The 18921-nt window shown below is 39.9% G+C and overlaps 2 protein-coding genes across 2 annotated transcripts; both read right to left on the bottom strand.

Annotated features, from left to right (window-relative positions):
• Nucleotides 1-402: 402 nt before the first annotated feature.
• LOC139122030 (sperm-specific protein PHI-2B/PHI-3-like) lies at nt 403-1368 on the bottom strand. The gene has a single exon (XM_070687393.1). The coding sequence runs from the start codon at nt 1297-1299 to the stop codon at nt 745-747; it is 555 nt and encodes a 184-aa protein (XP_070543494.1). The 5' UTR covers nt 1300-1368; the 3' UTR covers nt 403-744.
• A 2255-nt stretch (nt 1369-3623) lies between these two features.
• Nucleotides 3624-18287, bottom strand: LOC139122029 (alkaline phosphatase, tissue-nonspecific isozyme-like). Its single transcript, XM_070687392.1, has 9 exons — nt 17934-18287; nt 12932-13155; nt 12325-12499; nt 11966-12141; nt 10788-10992; nt 10010-10150; nt 9050-9241; nt 7413-7550; nt 3624-4449 (listed from the first exon to the last, which is right to left on the bottom strand). Exons 1-9 carry the CDS (start codon nt 18022-18024, stop codon nt 3893-3895), a joined length of 1899 nt encoding a protein of 632 aa, XP_070543493.1. The 5' UTR covers nt 18025-18287; the 3' UTR covers nt 3624-3892.
• Between the last annotated feature and the right edge of the window lie 634 nt (nt 18288-18921).

Below are 18921 nucleotides of genomic sequence, written 5' to 3'. Positions count from 1 at the left end.
AGGTTGTGTAAGAAAACTGTCGTTGTAGATAGTGGTAGAAAATTTCGTTTGTATTTTGCATCGTTTGCCACCATTCCTAAAGAATTCTGAGTTGCCGTATACAAAAAAGGACTTAACTTGCCCTGGTCTCACGCTTTCTAAGCTATATTTAATAAATAAAATGTGTACAACGGCAAAAAAATTGTGCTGTTCCGATAACATGGTGTTCAAAAATACGGTAGGTCGGCAGGGATTTTTTTCCATAATATTGTTATTTTTATATATATGCACTTTTCAGGGGTTCAATGCGATCAAATACTGACCACAGCACTTCCAGAAAGACGTACCATACATGTAAAATGAATAAAAACATAACAGACGTCCTCGTTCAAGAAAAATCAAATGCCGGGTAACAAACACGTGATTTTAGGTTTTTCCTTCTTTTTTTATTTCCGTGTTTACGTAGCTCTAAAAGTTTAGGGTCGGCAGGCAAAATATAGGGTAGGTTGGGTTATCGGAATAGCACAATCTTATTTCTTTGGCCTAATCGTGAGCTTGGTAACTTATGTATGAGAGATGATCAGACAAAAACGTTTGAATAGGAACTATATGATTGCGTATAATATGGTGGCCAAAATATCCTAATTCGTTTAGGCAATATGTTTGCAGTGTAATGACACTGTGCTGAGTTATAGGTATTCTCTTTTGGAGGATGTGGTGGCCCTGAAAAGGGCCGTTTGGTTTGGGTTTTGATGCAAAGATTGATTACTTCTTGGCTTTCTTTGCAACTGGCTTCTTTGGTTTGGAAGCCTTCTTTGGAGTTTTCTTGGCTGTGGCCTTCTTGGCTGGTTTCTTTGCTTTCTTGTCGGCTTTCTTTGGAGTCTTCTTCTTGGCTGCTTTCTTGACTCCTGTTTTCTTTGGTGTCTTCTTCGTCTTATCAGCCTTCTTTGGTTTCTTTGCCATGGGTTTCTTAACTGGCTTCTTCTTTGGAGCCTTCTTCTTCACGGGTTTCTTTTTCGGTTTCTCTGGCAGCTTACCAACTCGAAGACGACCTGTGACACCAGTTGCAGTTGAACCCTTTGGACGGACCAGTTTACCAGATTCTAGACCGGTTTTCAATGCACGTCGAAGACTTGATGTGAGGTGAGATTGACTGACGGTAGGATAGTGAGACAGAATGTAACCTTTGATGGCCTGGATTGAACTACCTTTGGTGTCTTTCAGGGACTTGATGGCTTCAACAACCATGTCAAGAGTCTTGGGATGAGATGGTGCGGCCTTGGCCTTGGTCTTCTTCACGGGAGCGCTTGATTCAGCCATGGTATCGCTTTCGATGTGAGTTCAGACTGCTGAGTACGAATCGGAAATGTGTACGGGAATGATTAACTGTGAGGGACGCTGTCTTTTTTATCCACTCATTGCGAACGTCGTAGAAAACAATGGTGTGAAGATAGCGCACTGTACCAACAGTCCACTAATGCCATGCTTATTGTGCTTTCCATTTCCACTTTAACGAACGTTTATCAGAGACAGCACCTTTCAAATGCAGTTATTTCTACATAGTTTTACAGCAATGAAAATGGGCTACACTTTGATGTGTAATAATTGATATGTCTGCCACAGTAGGCAAGGAATTTAGCGACAGAATGTTTGGTAGTGTGTTCGGCTTCCTTATTTTCATCTCTGAATTTGTGCTTGACCAACGTAAATGTTTCTCAGTTTTTAAGCATTTCGTGACCAGGAAGGTTGAAGTCAACGAAATATTCATAAGAAAACGTATTGAAAATTATTTCTGAAAGTTAATAATCAGTTCTCTCGGTTGCCCATGGCAGATTTTGATGAAATTTTAAGTCATGTGTGAGAGAACACACGCGAACATGTCGGCGGCCATCTTGTCTACCTATTTGAAACTCTAATCTGTGGTAGGTTAATACATAGCCCCTCTCTAGAGGGACCTTGGTTCATACCCAAATTGAGTGCTGAAAAGAAAAACAAGTATTGTTTCCAAACGATCGAACAGAATAACAAACTCCGCATTTTAAGAGCAGGCGGAATTGTTTTGATGAGAAAGCAATTTTCGACCAAAAGTATGTTACGTTTTAGTATTGCAATTCAGGGTAGCTAGGTCATGTAGCCGACGCGAAGTACTTTGGTACACGAAAAATATTGAACTGATTGAAATTATTAAAAATAATGTATTCACACTGAAGTACTGGATATGCAGCCTCTTTTATACAGCTGACATTTTAATATCTGCGGAGAGGGGGATCTATACCAAATTGCGGAACTTGTTTGCTTTCACATTGTTTCAACCTACAAAGGATGCATGACTGTGGTGAAAGCTTCAGGGAATGACTGACAGTTGGCTGAACCATGGATTTTAATACTCTACCCCAATCATGGCTTAAGAAACCTGACACTTGTACTTTCTGCGTTTTATTAGATTGTTATTGGATAGATTGGCTGTCTGTCCAAGTTTACGGTATAAGTGAGGTATAGACTGTACCTTCTATCTCAGCGCACGGAGGTCCATACTCTGGCAAAACGGAAGACGCACAGAAGTACATGTACTAGGTGCATGTTGTAGTTACTACATACAAAGGACACTCCTGCCCATGGGTTGCCGATTTTTGCCTTTTTCTGTATTTGGATCTGCTCCTTACGATGAGCGGAGCATCTACAGTAAGGAAATAAATTCTTTGGCGTGTTATCTGGTCAATAAGTACTGGCCGACACCAACAAACTGGAGAGTAGAAAGAAATCTGCCAGTTATGCTCGTCAACCCAAGAACCACGAGTTTCTGACAAACGCATCATATACTGTATTAGTTGACTGCTTCAGTCAGTACAATACGCAACAGATTTTATGGTTACGCCCGGAATCGTTAGCCTGAAAAATTGGGGAACGTGTGACCAGTAAGTGTTACTATTCTACGATGCCGTCGAAGAAACCTTTTTTTGTTCATAACAAAGCGGAGTGTCTTTATTGGTCGTCAAATATGGACTTTCTAGTGACAAGCTGATATACTGATGTAAAGAAACCAGAACGGCACGGATTAAGTATCTTTGAAAATGCACTATTTGCACATTCTGTTTGTAAAGTTGACATTAAGAAATAGTAATTATGCATGCACAGTAGATCATTCTCCGCAGAACACTTACTGGAAATTAGACAGACATGAATTCAATTTCAAATTCTCTTGAGAAGTCGCGCAGCGGTGAAAGAAAAGAAATATCTCCAATCATATGATTGAAATTATTTATTGGTGACAAATTTTGTTTTACTTCGGTAAAAGCACAGACCCCAGCTAGGGTCTATGTGACACACACACACACACACATACACACCTACACACATACTTACACACATACACATATAGTATATATAGATATTTATATTTATATATATATATCTATATATATATATATATATATATATATATATCATCTGATAACATCTTAGAGTACACACAATGATCCACTCTTTGCATTTGCATAACGTTACTATACACCATTGCTGTACTTATTTCTTTCCGTGAGAATTTAAAATATATATATATATATATATATATATATATATATATATATATATATATATATAAATGCGTGTGTGTGTGTGTGTGTGTACACATACATGTATATATGTAGAGTGTGTCTGAGTGTGATTTATTTCCTCAAATAGAATATATTCTCTCTATATTTAGGTAGCTATTCAACGGAAAATCTAAAATAAAAAAACACTGATATTATACTACATTTAATATTTCCTACATAACCGTACATTTGTTACTACAAGTTTCATTTTTGATTTTGACTTTGTTGACAAAACTTACAAGACATGCGGGATTGCAATGTATTAAATATCGAGCCAATTAATGGCCGGTATAGATTAATGTAAGAAACTTTTTTAAAAGTTAAATGCAAGCTGTGAAGATAAATATCAAGAAAGCGATCATTTGTATAATTGATGATTGTAGAGCTGAGGACTCAGAGTTCGCCGAAGATGCCATAATACAAGAAATTTCAATTTTGCTGGGAATGTAGGACATGATTCTCCCAGAATGCCCATCGTCGTCTTGTTCGTCGAGCCGTTTGGAAAGTTCGTGGTCTATTATCTCTGGAGTTGTACCAATCACAGGGTGGGGGGATTGTGTACCAATGTCTAGTTGTTTTGTATCAATCCCTTTGTGCGCATGTGGTTTCTTGGCCTTCACTTTTTTCTTAGTGGTGGTTGGGGGCGCCGTTGTGGTGGTTGGTGGTGCCACAGTTGTCTTTCTGTTTGCGCAATGCTCAGAATCGGCGTATTGGCCAATGCAGGCAGCATATTTAACTGCGTGGGCGATATAGTGTTGTTCCTTGACGCCATGGAATAGGTGTGACATTGGTCCAGTGGCGTAGACAGCAACGTCTTCACCCCCATGGGATTCGTCTAGGAGAGGTATTGCTGCCTGCGGGCGATAATCTCGACTCGCTGAAATTAAATAGATAAAATGTCAAATTGTTAGAAAGGAATTCACACCTCCTTCAATTTCCATTTAAAGTCAATTGTTATTTTTTGTTGTTTAGTCTTTTAACAAAAACGAAAGGGACAAAAAAAACCCGAACAAAAGCAAATTTGTTCTTCTGGAGTTGCTTTTAAATATCAAGGGCTAAGAAAATTTAAAATAAAATGAAATTAGTCTTAGTGTATTTTTATATTCATACCAGAGTCTTTTCAAATCGTTTTACGGCAGCCATCAACCACCAAAACTCTGAATTTACATTTTTAAGTTAACGAGTATTTGAGCCAATCTTTATCTGCTAAAGTGTTTACATGTAAAATCAGAAAACCTACATCGTTTTCCTTTGCAGCATTGCCGTCTCTAGCGGAATAACTTCAAGTTGTCGATGTTGGGTAACGCATGCGTTCTATCATGGGGCTGTAATAACTCTCTGTTTCGACTAAATAAAGCTCGTACAGTGTACCGATGTCTTGGTCGTCAAAACTCAGGCAAGTATTGTGATAAATGAGCGGAAAATCGCCCCGGAACAAAATTTACTGCTTTCTGAGCGTGTCACTATTTACACTTATATTTATGGCAGATATTTCAGTGACTGTCACGCTGTCAAAGAAACATTCAGCGTAACTTGTTACGTTTTTCTCGGGAGTCCATGCGTGAACTCAACAATATATATATATATATATATATATATATATATATATATATATATATATATATATATATATATGTATGTATAATATATATATTTATTACACCTCACGTATAATTCAGGTACTGTGATTGGCTGAGCCTCACTCACGTGATATAGAACAAAAAGTGATAGAACATGGCTAAGGTGATATAGCCCTGTCGCGTGCGCTGATATAGCCCTGTCGCGTGCAGTGATATAGCCCGCTACCACGTTCTGGAATACCGCGCGTATACTTTCTGCGCGTACCACATCATCGCGTAAATTTGCTTGCTATTTTCTGTAAAGCAATGGCTTTTGAAAAGGTTCAAGAAATTAGCTCGACCTGAAGTTCACGACGACTTTTAGTACATTAAATGAGAAAATCTTGAACAACACTGTCTTCGTTTTTAGACGTTAATTCAACTTCATGTAGCATTGCGATCGAGCAACAAATAGAACGTTTCACTGTGGCGAGTCTCGATCGACACTTGACTGCATTCTGAGCAAAGTTTCGAAAACAAGTGTCTGTTCGGTGTAATAAAATTAATAACACACGCTAGCTCGGGCAAGATCACGATTTGTTGCCAGCCCTCGGGCTGGTGCTCATGACGGTAATATTGATGATACCCTCGCCTTCGGCTCGGGCATCATCAATATTACCGTCATGAGCACCAGCCCTTGGGCGGGCAACAAATCGTGATCTTGCCCTTGCTGGCGTGTGTTATTATTTAATTATATATATATATATATATATATATATATTATATATATATATATATATATATATATATATATATATATATATATATATATATATAATATATATGTAAACACCACCACTGTTTACAAAGTAGGAGATAAATTGGACGAGTTCGATTCAGGACTGTGTTCAGTCTGTCGACAGTCCCTTCTGCTATTTTTGGTCTATTTTTTTTCTCTCGTACACACGGGGATGGGGATTGACAAGAGAGCTGTGAAAGCACAAGGTGCCTTCGGCACTGCGCGGTAAGCATTCCCGGCTCGCGCCCTCGGCGCTAGGCTTGCGAATTCCCCGTCCATCAACAATAGACAGAAAAGGAACGAGGGACTGTCGACAGTCTAGACCTTGTTTAGGAAACTAGTGATTCTTCAAGTTGGTGAATGGAAACATGGCCTACACTGTCAACAGCAAGAAAACAGTCACCACATCTTACTCTGAAGAAATGACATACAGGAAAACTTGAACAGGCTCACGAACGAAAATAATTCTTGTTTTACTAAAATCTACTAATAATAAATTTGCCAAAGGAAACACGAAAGTAATTTATCGTCTTTTTTAGTAGTACAGGAAAGGCAATAGACAAACCATTCTTGACCCAGTTTAACGCCAAATATATCAGTATCGCTTGTTTTGCGATCCAAGGGTGTCGTTACCTTTACGTGAACCCGTCTAGTACTTGTAAATACTGCATGGTGAACTCATGATACTAATCCCGTTATGTTGTGATTTTTCTTGTCTTCAGATTAAATAAATGCAGCGATTTAAATGAATAAATAAGTAAACGTTCAATAATCTACGTTTACCAAATTCCATTCTATCGTCCTAAATGCAAAACCCCACACAAGTCGGGACAACTCAACGTGTTGGCGTTCAAAAGTCATGCTTTGGAAATTCAGATGATGACGGTCAACTATGCCATCGCTTCGCGGAGACGTTGCCAAGGAGACACTTATGACGCTTTCTTCCAGATGGCAAATTACAAGTGGTTTGATCAAATCATAATATTATGTTGTCAGTTTCCGCTGAAATGTCAATGTGATTTGTAAATACGTTGATGAGAGGAAGGGATTTACTTCCCACTATAGTAACAAGTGTCCTCAGGCTGTCTTTGATCTTAGGAACTTGATCCGATCAAATTTATATTCGCTCAAAATAATTATTGTATCGCCCAACAATAGAGTTGTTAAAATTAGATACCCAAATCTTCAAGAAACGATGTGTTTAGGCGTGAAAGAACTATTGTATCGCCCAGTTTGTTGAATATATAACACAAGCTCTTACACTGCAAAGAATGGTACAATTTCAAGAACGTTCCTTTCCAGTGGATGTATTATCAAGGCCAGAGCACGACCTCTCTTGGTAAACTGTGAAAGTCAAGCTGGTCGTAATCAAAATCCTTGCACTGGCATTATCAGAGAAAGTAACTTGATCGTTTGTTTAAAATCGTGGGAGAGATCTGTGCAGTTCTTGACCTAAACAACTGCTATGATATATGAACTCACCTGTGTCAACACCATCGATGTTAGGTCTGCGGCCACTATGCAAATAGCTCTGTCGCAAATCCTCCCCTCCTGGACCATTGGCATAGCCAAGTGTTGTGTAAGGCAATCCATCAAGGGCGTGTTCTTTGTCGTTCCTTCCTGTAAAGATGAATAAAAGTAAATTTAACAGTACGTAATGACAAACATGGTCGTGTTTTATTCGAATTTTACGCAAAAGAAATAGCTAAGTCTCGCAAACATCAAATTGGCATCCTTCTTTATGAAAATATATATTAACACATAACATATACTCTTCAGTTTAGTCTCATTTTGTTGACAGGATGCCGTGAAAAAGTTATGCAAATCCACACGTACAAAAAATTCTACTTTAAAGTAGTTCAAATGAATGTAAATATTGAAGTTATTTCCGGCAATTCTGTCGCATGTAAAATACTGTTTCTTGTTCAAACCCAAAGTCTTGTCGAAGTGCCCATTGTTTAGCCGTAAATGCAGCCAGTGCGTGCATAGTGTGATTGACAAGTCTAAATTCCAGAAAAGAATTCGCTTATTAGACTCACATAGCATATTGATTACGTAATGCATTATGTCTATCAGGCTAATACTTGGTCTTTCAACATTATTTAGTGGAGAAAAGTAAATATTTCGTTTTCGACGACAAAATACTGTGGATATTATTAATTATCAAAGTTAGACTGGGACTGACTGGTTTCTTTCTTTTTGCAAGCATCAAAAAGTGGCTGACCTAGACCTCCCCTTGTGAAAAACACAAGAAACACATGATGATTCCCCCTGCCAACTTTCGAAAACAGGGTGACCCTTATCGAACAAAGCTAACGAGAGAGAGAGAGAGAGAGAGAGAGAGAGAGAGAGAGAATTTTGAAGGACCTGTGAATGTATATCACAGTCTTTAACACTCAGCGATTTCTATTCACAACCAGATGTCCAGAACTGTTGTACATAAGTTGATGCCCATCACTAACCCATGTATATTACCGACAGGTATGCCCAGACTTCCATTTGTCAACATATGTATACACATGTATTAAGTGTTGTGTTGTTGCCATTAATTTTGATCTAGAGTTAAAGTCCCTTGCTGCCTATACATGTATAGTTAATTTTGACAAGCTCAACACTGGGCATCGCAACATGCCTTTAACCCTTTAACTATCATGGTGGACCTCGAAAAAGGAAAAGTGGTGGTGGAAATGTTAAAGTATACAAGAAACCGCAATTGATATACGAGAATAAAAGTAACGGAAAAGTTGTATTGTCATAAGTTACAGATACTCTCCCTTTAAAGGAGTACTAAGACAGGACTAGTTTAATTATGTCTTCTCATGATAATTTCTGTATAAGGCTTACTTTCAGTCGATTATGCTTTATTTTCATTCCGTAACTCGAAAACCCTACTTTAAAAGTTGCCCTGTACTAGCTGCCAAGAAGCATTACCAAAAACATTGCGACCCCCCCCCCCCCAATCACCAAAATTAAAACCAGGTTGAACCCCCTGCCAACAAATCCATCGTCCCTCGGGTCGCAGAAATTGATCAGTCCCTTGCAAATATTGTCCATCTTAATGGTGGCAGAATTTCTTTAATGTGAGTGTGTAAAGTCTACAGGAAATCCTTTTACTTTACCTAAGATTGGATTTCCTCTAGATGGATATCCTCCCATTGTGTTGGTATGGCTGTGATCTGAAGTCACTACGATCAACGTTTCTTCACCGTCCGTCATTTTCACAGCCTTCGCAACAGCCTCGTCCAGGGCGAGTGTTTCGGCTAGGGCCATGTAGGCTCTACCTTTGTGATGAGCGTGGTCGATTCTGCCGGCTGTCAAAATCATTAGGATAAGCTATCAAAAAACTTTGATTTCAATGGATTCATATTTATAATATTCTGATTGAGTTTTCTATTTGTGTGTGAAACTAAGTGTTATAAAGCGGAGAAAGTGCAAACGGCACAACGAAGAGGTATTATTTGCCGCGAACACAGTAATGAAGTGAACGAGCGCCATTGCCATAATCTCATGCAGTTTCCGTACAGCAGAATCATTATTTATTTAACTATGGATAGAACAACTCATATTTAGACTTGTTTGAACTTAACTGAATAATCAAAGATGGACTTAACAGTATTTTTCGAATCGCATCATACAGTACTTTACTTAAATCTCCGCTGGAAAATTGTGGACAATTGTTAACTACCACAAGGCGGGGAATACTACCTCGTGACTTTCAGAGTTCGCTTGTACTGCAAGGTTATGCAGGATTATTTGTCAAAACTTTGAACTCTGCCACGCACGATTGAAAGACGAAACGCCCAATAAACGTATACCAGTGATAAGTTAGGATGCTGAGAGTCTCTCATTCTTCTAGTCAGAAGCATGTCTGTGCCCGGGATGGGGGAGGGGACTTCCATCACCGGCAAATATTCGTGCCGCCTAGTGGGGTCTGGTGCACATCTGTCATGACATTAATGAGAGATCGAAAACTCATGGCGAGTTATTTATTTGTGGTTACCCTTTTGATCTGTCCATTTTCTGTCAACAGTTGTAATCTAGTCTATATTCCAAGTCTATGGAAGATGTCGCACACGCACCTTCCACGAAAAGAACGAAGCCTTTCTCTCGTTTCCGTAACATTTCAATAGCCTTTCCCACCATTTCAGCAAGGCTTGGATCACCTGCTCCCAGTTCGTCCTTCTCGACGTCAAAAAGCATGTGGCTCGGTTCAAATAATCCTGAAATTGGACAGACGACATCGCGTGACGGCTCAGTGCAATCAATGCATTTAACTTAAGGAGTAACGGTGAGGTCTCCAAACTTTGTCCAAGTCGGGAATTTTAAAAATAATATTTATCGTTTGAACGAAATTTGCTGAAGTACTTATGCTGCATGCACAAAAAATATGCCCCAGTACGGCTGTAGGCGATACAACAAACGCATGACAATTGAGTGTTTTTCTCTGAAACATACCCCGACGATCCAACTACGGTAAACCTTTGCTGTGAAGAGTTCACACCAATATACTTCAAATAAAACGAACAAAAAACACAGGAAAGCCTGCTTAAACAAATGCTAAAGACAATTCGTTGCCAAAATTTCATTTCACCAAATAGATAACCCTATTATGAGTTTATAATTGCTACTTATGTATGTTGACACTTAAGGCCTGTAGTAGTTTCCAACCAAAAAAAACCCCCGAAATCTATTATGCCAAAAGCATCACGAAACAAACGATAAAGAAATAAAATGGGGTCCATTCTAATAGTAAAACTATTGCCGTAACCGCGAAACAAATGGTTCTTCGGTTCCCGAAAGAACTCATACAATGGCTGCTGGCTACCATGGTACAATTCATCCCATCACTTCACTTACCCAACAAATTGTCTGTCTTTTCCACGTCCACAGAGAGTAGTTGTTCTCTGTTTACAACATACATGTTTGCTGTGTCATCCGGAAAGGAATGGAACCATTCGTTTATCAGGTCACGGCCATCGGTTCTATGTCCTCTCTCATGATAGTATTCAGGGTCAACGTGTGCCGTAGGCATCAGTTCTCTGCGACCGCCGCCAAGCACAACCTTATCAGAGAGAGAGAGAGAGAGAGAGAGAGAGAGAGAGAGAGAGAGAGAGAGAGAGAGAGAGAGAGAGAGAGAGAGAGAGAGAGAGAGAGAGGTAGGTGAATGACGGACGAATGAAGATTGGTGAACTTGAACTTTCCATGATGAGAATATTGCCCTGAACATATTCGGATTACGTTGCCACTGTATTGTGCGTCAGGTAGATCCCAATCCTTCCCTTTTACGCCCTTCATTGTCAATTTGCAGATACTTTGATCTACACGATGGAACATCCTCCTATAAATGGGTTATCTTGTCGGATGGATATAGACTGACATATTCAGTCGTGTATGGGTCTCCCCCAACTCCAGCCCAAACATATACTGCAGAGAGAGCTGAAAGAATGTGAATCCATTGTACAGCAGCTGGAGTTAATCTTTCATTCCGGGTCTACACGATCTCTTTATTTTTACCTCCATGGTATGACACGCGTTTTCTACGCAAACACCAAACATTTTATTGCAGTGTTGGTCCATGAGTGAATGAGGGTCATTTCATCACATTGCCTTTATGTTATTTCACAGAGTAGTTGTCCAGATTATGTATGAAGATGTATGTTTGTGATGACTTTGTTGTCTTAGCGCTCCTCAAGGTATTATAAGTGCCGTTCAAATTAAGCCACATTTCAGTTTTACAAGTGCAAGTGTTACGCTAAGCTGACACATATCCCATGACGAGTAAAACAACATGACCTCACATTAGTTTAGAAATACAATCATGAAAATATCGTGAAAAGTAGCAGGTTTTACGATTCTTTCAATTCTTTGGCCGTCCTCATTGACAAATAAACCGTTTTGTATTGCCACTGGTGAATTGTAGTGTGATTGCCATAATCAACATTGCAAACACACTGAAGACAATATTGCAAGGTCGTTAACGACCGGTGACAAATGCAAATATTATCTGAGTAATATACTTAGCAAAAGTTTCACACCTGGTATCGTTGGGCATTATCGATAAGCTGTGATGCGATGTCCGAGCAACCGGCCGCCTTTTCATGTCCAGGGACCATAGTGTCTCGTTCCCAGGCTCTTTCTGGAACTTTGGCGTAGACTGCAGCAGGCGTGGCATGGGTTATTCGCGCTGTAGAAATTATTCCAGCTGCCCTACCTGGGAATTCAAAATATGTTTAAAATTTTTGAAACAGAACATATCCTCCATAGATCCAGGAAAGGGATCAATATTAATGCTCTTACATTCAAAGTGCAACAAATTAATAGTTACCCATCTTACATGGTTTAAAATTTGTTAAATTCAAGTGTCGGCTAGGGTAAATTTACCATTCACCCTTACCTTCATCCGCTGCTAGTTCGATAAATGAATGAACCTTTGCATGTTTGATAGAGTGGCAATTCCCCTTCTCGACTCGATCATCGACTCCGAGCGTTCCAGCTTTAGACTTGACGCCGCACAAGAAGGCCGTCGCAGTGCCGGCCGAGTCTGACACCTGTTGGTCTGTATTGTAAGTCTGCAATGAAAAGTTATCGGTTAATGACAAAATATAAATTTCCTACGAGGAAATTCATACAGCTTGTACTTACTATATTGCCATCTATCGTATCATGTTATGATATTGTTCCTGTACACACATGTCAAATAACTAAAGGGCTGAAAGAGAGGGTACTTCAGACCATGGCTGTTGTAACCGTTGTCGACTCGAAAGTTTTATTGTGATTTGGACGAAATACAATGCTTAGTTTGGATGTCCAATTCTGACCAGAGATTTGCAGTTGTCGCAGAAAATGGTAAATCAAGCGTCCGTGTTGTCACAGCGACCGATCACATTACCTAAAAACTACCTAGTTTTGATCACGTGACTAATTGCAATCTAGTAAATGACGTGAAAGAGATATTATAGGTACATTACTAATTTGAGTGAAAGGACTGAACATTTTAATACCTTAATTAACGCCAAATGTGGAAAAGTTTCAAAGGACAGTTCAGCTTCTTCGCCTAGGAGACCTTGGTTTTGACCTTTCAGAATTCTAGCAGCCGTCACTGTAGTTACTCCCATTCCATCACCAATGAAGAATATTACATTTTTGGCGACATTCTTGTTCAGTTTCTCCAGGTCCAATGCCCTTTTCAAACTGTCCCGCGCCATCTTGTTCCATTCTGAAGCGGCTGAGGAAGAAAAAAAGATAATTAAGGGAGGCAGTCGTCGAAACTCTGCTCAAAAGTTGCCAGGGACCCCTACGACCGATGTAAACCCTGTATATTGGGTACGTTGGCGATTGTTGAAAGTTAAAGTGTGTTTGTTCAAAATGAATATCGTAAAATTAGAATGTTGCAGCAATGTTGACGTGATGCATCTAGATGTCATACATGAAATACATTATTTGTAAACAAGAAAGTCGCACACTCAGTTCCGTCGACTGCCTTCCTTTAAAGATAACGATGGTCTGCAGCTTCACGTCCGACTAATGTCAGCCCGATTCAAAAACTGCTATTAACACGATTGGAACTAATTTGGAGAAATTGGATGAGAGTAATTGTGAGGAAAATGTAACGAAATAGAAATTTTTACAGCTGAAATTTTAAAAAATGATAGAAAAGTGTAAAATGTGAAATATTGTTCTCATAGAACAAAATAACGAAAACAGAATTGCATACCTCTTTCATCGGATTTATTTTTTATGAAAAAATAGTTAATTTTTGTGTAAATGTTATTAGGAAACGTGAAAATGCATAAAAGTTCTCTAATTGAAGAATTTTTGAGTCAGGGTACTTCTGAAATGTTCCTGACTTTTTCGTGAATTTAGGGCTTCAAAAACAATAAAATTGAGTCAGAGAACATTTTCAATGACCCTGACTGACTTAACTGTAAATCAATCGAAAAACTTCATTTTGATGAAGGTAAAGCGACAAACTGATTAGTACTAGTATTTCAGTAATGAAGAAACTACAGACAAGCTCACACATTTTCATTCAAATATGAATATTATTGATATATAGCATGCTTTAAAACAATAATCTCGAAGAGATGCATCCTTTGCGTATGGATACTTGCCCGTTAAGTTTTTATGTGTGATTTTTCCTCTACATTTATCGAGTGTTCAAAAAACCTATCGATTGTAGCCCAATGATCACCCTTTGGTCCGCACGGCTTAGTATTGTCTCCCTTACCAATTTATTTGAGGGAAGACCCCTGGTCCAATAAGCAAATATGTCTTACGATTTAGTTGAGGTTTGTTGGTGTTACATGTAATTCCAGAAGGCGGCAGTCCAATAATTAGCATTTATTTTTCTTGCCATTTGTTTGTTCTGACCGACGTCTTGTTTGTATTTATAACAGACGCAAGCTAATGGTCCTAATAGCAAGCGGCTGCGATAAGAATCTGCGCCAAATTTCAAGAGGTTTTTGATTAAAACTAGAAAAGGGACGGCTGCCACATGGCACCTGCAAATCAGCAGCATCCATTTTTGACCCAGAGAGGACATATTGGGGATGAATGGAGGCCTTTGTAAAGTTGAGTTTTCCATAGACCATGTATTCCACAGTCGGATTCAGCTGTAGCTACTGTTTTCTCTGGTTCCGCGCTGCGCCAGTCTCTGTGCGTGTTATCTTCTGAGGGTATATTTTGACAGCGTACATTAAGGTGGAATGCGCCCCTGGCACATATTTGGACTCTCAAATATTTTCAATTCTTTCTTGGTCTACCCCTTGGGGGCTCATTTTGAAACTCTTTATAGTAAAAATTTTCAGTCTTAGTTTTGTGAAATCGAGACCTTATTTTTCCCAGAGAGTTATGACAGGGATGGCAGCCATTTTAATGTCAAATATTGGTAAAATTATGAAGTTCGTTTCTGTAGCACCAAAGTTTGCACAGTGACCCCCGATTTTCTTTTACTTTAAGAGAGAACGGTTGAAATTTTCGTTGAGGAAAGTTTTAGCGAAAGTTTTAGACCTCGGTCGCGCGTCTACGGTCTGTAAACCACGGCTATGGGCCACAAGGTACTATATCTTGCAGTTTTGTTCTGTAGGCTAAGTGCTTTCGACAATAACTTATTAAACATTTGACCACAGTATTTTCGTATCAGGCTTAAATTTGTTTTACTCGAAGTTGCAATGTAAGTTAAACAAAAAAATATTCAATAAACCCGTCATTTTGGATAGCGTCAGAGTAATGTCAATGATTTGTGGAAACTCCATAGGTGTTGCTCTCTTTAAAATTTGTCAACTGAGATTGAAAAACGGGCCATTATTGTACAACATTTTTAATAATCTCATCTTACGCATCGTATGAACAGCCTACACGTGGCCAGCACGTTCTGCTCGTTAAAGTCGATTACTACCAATCAGCTAACATCGTTTTATGGATGTGCACGAGTAAAATACGCGAGCAAGTTGTAATTTTACCTCTTGACTTCAACAAGTACGGTAAGATTGATTTACTCGTGAACTACTTTTAGGGTTCAAGCTAAGGACAACCTGTGTTTGCAGCGCGCTAAGGATATCTCCATTCATGAACTGCGACCGTTCTGTGTGAATACCGTGTATTGAAGCACTGAAAGCCGGGTAGAAAATTGGCTCGTCAACTTCGGGCAGAGACCCTCCCTGGCAACCAATGGGCCAAGGAACAGCGGTTCAAAATCAATCCGTCAGCTAACCTGTAGCTCAACAGACTCTGATATCATAAAAAAGACGCCGTGCAAATGAAAGGCACATGTCAGACATGTACCCGCGGCGTCCGAAACACGACCATCCGATCGACGTCAGCTGCAGCCCAGGCGTTCTGTTGGCAGGGTAGTTTGTAATAGTGTATCTCTGCGTAGCAGGGCTGTGTATGTGTGTTACCCGTGTTATACGGCTCAATAGCTATTATATTAGCTGCCCGGTCATGCATGCTGTCGTGACATGGCATAGCCTGCGCTAGTTGCAGGCAATACTGGTGTGGGGGTGGGAGGAAAGCCCGGGAATCATGCAAGCTACATCAGGGCGCGGAGGACCCGACTGAATCCATATCGCGGTCAAGGTGGACGTTGGGTGGCAATCTTTAAATTGGCAGCATGCAGTGCACATCATATGCACGTGGCCGACACGTACTCTTTGATGAACAGGCACGCCCAAGCCATAAGTGCCCCAGAGCACAGTGTGCTTGCATTATATTGAAGTACTTCCTTTTCATCCATTGCATTTTGATGCCGGCTTTCCCTGTCCGACCATGGTGAACTCGCTCTTCTACCTATATTATCTTTGAGAATGATTGAAGATAACGGAAATTTAGACCTCACAGCTCACTACGGTGGAATTCGACTGGCAGCCACTGTCTACACTTACATGCATAGTCGGTCAATGCAGCAGGTAGAGCCCCGGGGGTAGAGCTCACTGCTTGCGCTCACAATATACATTGTACTCTGACGTCTTTTGCACATTCACCGGAAAAGTGTTGGAAAAGTGTGCCGAAAGTAATAAAGGAATTTTCTTTTTCCTCAAAATCCAACATTTAGGCCTAAGTCACTGAAATGAGTTTCGAAACTAGTAACGCGCGCTGTAGGCCTACCAGTTATACGGAATCGATCGTGTGTTACACTTCATAGTTGCGGATCCGTAGCCCTGCCACTACTGCCACTACCTTCGACTGTTTGTGTTGGGTTAGGGAATGGAAGCGCTACGGATCCGCAGAAGTGTGGCCTAGACCCTATTCGTCGCTTACGGCCTCTGTGCCTCCGACCCATGCACACGGACGCACGCGGAGGCCGTAAGCGACGAATAGGGTCTAGGCTACAGCAAGTATAACTCACACAAGTTTCTCGTCATCGGGTGGCTTGCGGACTTTGCGCAGCAGAAATTGGCAAACATGTGGTCCGACAAATGAAGTGATCGTGACAATTATTGCACAGTAATTTAATAGAGTAACCTGACTTTTCATGAATGTCATGTCAAAGTGTAATATTTATCTGTCGAAAGAAGTGTGTCAGTATGGGTATCGACAGAGCACAAGTTATTTAGGAGGAACCTACTCTACCAAGTTGTTTACTGCACGCTAATAATGCAACGTGTCTTCATCCTGGCGTGTTTTGTAAACGGGTCAACAGTAAATCATCGCTCCTATTTACAATCACCGAAAAGTTCTTATGTAAGTGTAAGCTATATGCAGGCGATATTTGAATGACGTCAAATGATCGCCTTCAGTCGAAAACAAAATAGTTCTCGAAGTGGTCTGGGTCCATTGTTATTTGATGATTTATATACAACGGCCTTTATCTTCAGCGCACGGCTGACCCTAAAAAATTAATTATGATCGTGTCGAAGTCATTATCCCCGTTGCTGTTCCTGTTTTCATACGCGTGTACTTTAAGTTGATCATTTGTACACTCGGCTTTATCCTTGAGTTCAGACTCAGGCCCTCTCCTCCCAGTATGGTGGAGTGTTCAAAGATTCCTTTCTCTTAAGGTTTTTCAAGAGTTGTCAATAAAATGTTTGACATCAACCCACATGCAGGTCAGACGGCGAGTCAAAATAAAATGGAGTCACGTAGGAGACATGAAATGACTTCAACGATTCACAATTAAGTTTAAACACTTTTTACAGAGATGGAAAATATACGTATATATTGACAGTGTATCATGTAAGGACTGCTTGAACGTTCACTTCGGTACTAGAGGTAGTACTGCGGCGTTGCCGACCGATGGCGAAATTTTTTTGGAAGTACAGTCAGAGATAGTAGAGAAAATGTCTATGGTACAGTATAGAGCAATATTACAGATCGGACCACAGTATTCTATTCGTCGAAGGGACACTGTATAACCTATCGTTATAAACATGTACTAGTTTGCCTAATACTGACGCCATGGCATTATGTAGGCCGGTGTATTTTATAGTGCATCATCCTCACACATACCTTTGGCCACAAAAAACAAAATAAAACAAAACAAACAACTTTAGATGCAATACTCACGTTGCGAAGTGGAGATGTTGATCTTCAGTAAAACGATAGCGACAAATATCACTGTCCAATGGAACGACGCACCGCGGCATGTGGAAAACATAGTGATTAACTCGTTGTACCCCTGTTTACTAGTTGCAGAACATGAATGATGTCAAATACAGCAAAGGTGACAGATATACACGTCCTTTTGCGATATGTTGAAGGGACAGCAGTTGCGGGTATGAGCTCCCGGCCCCTATGATTGCGTAGCTTCGTCAGCCAACGACAGCAGACTTTCTCGATCACAAGCCTTTTATAATGCCCGTACTATGAATGAATTTCTCGCATACCAATACAAAGTTGAAATCAAACAATCAGTTTTGAAAGTCACCGGCCGACAGGCATGTGGAAGAAAGTTTTGGAATATTCCAATTTGTTGTGGGTGGCATAGGAGGGTAAATGGAATAATGCTGCACCAAGAATCTCATATCCTTCACAAGAATCCATCACTTATTACGTGAAATGTAAAATATAATTATATAGTGTAAGATTTAAACTGAGTAACTAGAAACGGGAGGAATATAAAATAGTATACAAGTGCTTTTTACCCACAACAAAGCGAAAAGTAGGAAGGTCTGAAGTAACAACCTCAGACCCCCTAAGAAAGTAAAGAAAAAGAGTTTGGAGTCCTCGTGCTTGTCAGAAGGAATACCTCGCTGATCCATGCCGTGTGCATCATGTGCGTCCGATTATGCTTTCTTGGGGTTTGGGGTTAAAATTGAACCGCCAGAGGCATTGCTTCTCGAAACATGATCGCATTGTCATACATCCGACGGTGAAATAAACCAAACTCGTCTAAAATGAATGAAACTGATGAAATATTCAAGTTGTCAGCAAATGGAAATTGAAATGACGATGACCCATACAACTATGGGAACAAAGATGATGATAGGTTTAACTATTGGTAAATGAGTGCCATTGCAGTCACGTCTCTTTTCATATTTTCATACTTTCAATA

This window comes from Ptychodera flava, chromosome 21 (genome assembly GCF_041260155.1).
Source record: "Ptychodera flava strain L36383 chromosome 21, AS_Pfla_20210202, whole genome shotgun sequence".
Lineage (NCBI taxonomy): Eukaryota > Metazoa > Hemichordata > Enteropneusta > Ptychoderidae > Ptychodera > Ptychodera flava.
The sequence above is the reverse complement of the archived record's forward strand: the minus strand, read 5'-3'. Positions and strand labels throughout refer to the sequence as shown.

Coding starts and splice junctions, on each gene's coding strand:
- LOC139122030 (XM_070687393.1), bottom strand. CDS start 1,299: ATGGCTGAATCAAGCGCTCCCGTGAAGAAGACCAAGGCCAAGGCCGCA.
- LOC139122029 (XM_070687392.1), bottom strand. CDS start 18,024: ATGTTTTCCACATGCCGCGGTGCGTCGTTCCATTGGACAGTGATATTT. Junction 9,242..10,009: donor CTTCGTTCTTTTCGTGGAAG/GTGCGTGTGCGA, acceptor TGATTTTGACAG/CCGGCAGAATCGACCACGCT. Junction 7,551..9,049: donor TAGAGGAAATCCAATCTTAG/GTAAAGTAAAAG, acceptor TCATCTTTACAG/GAAGGAACGACAAAGAACAC.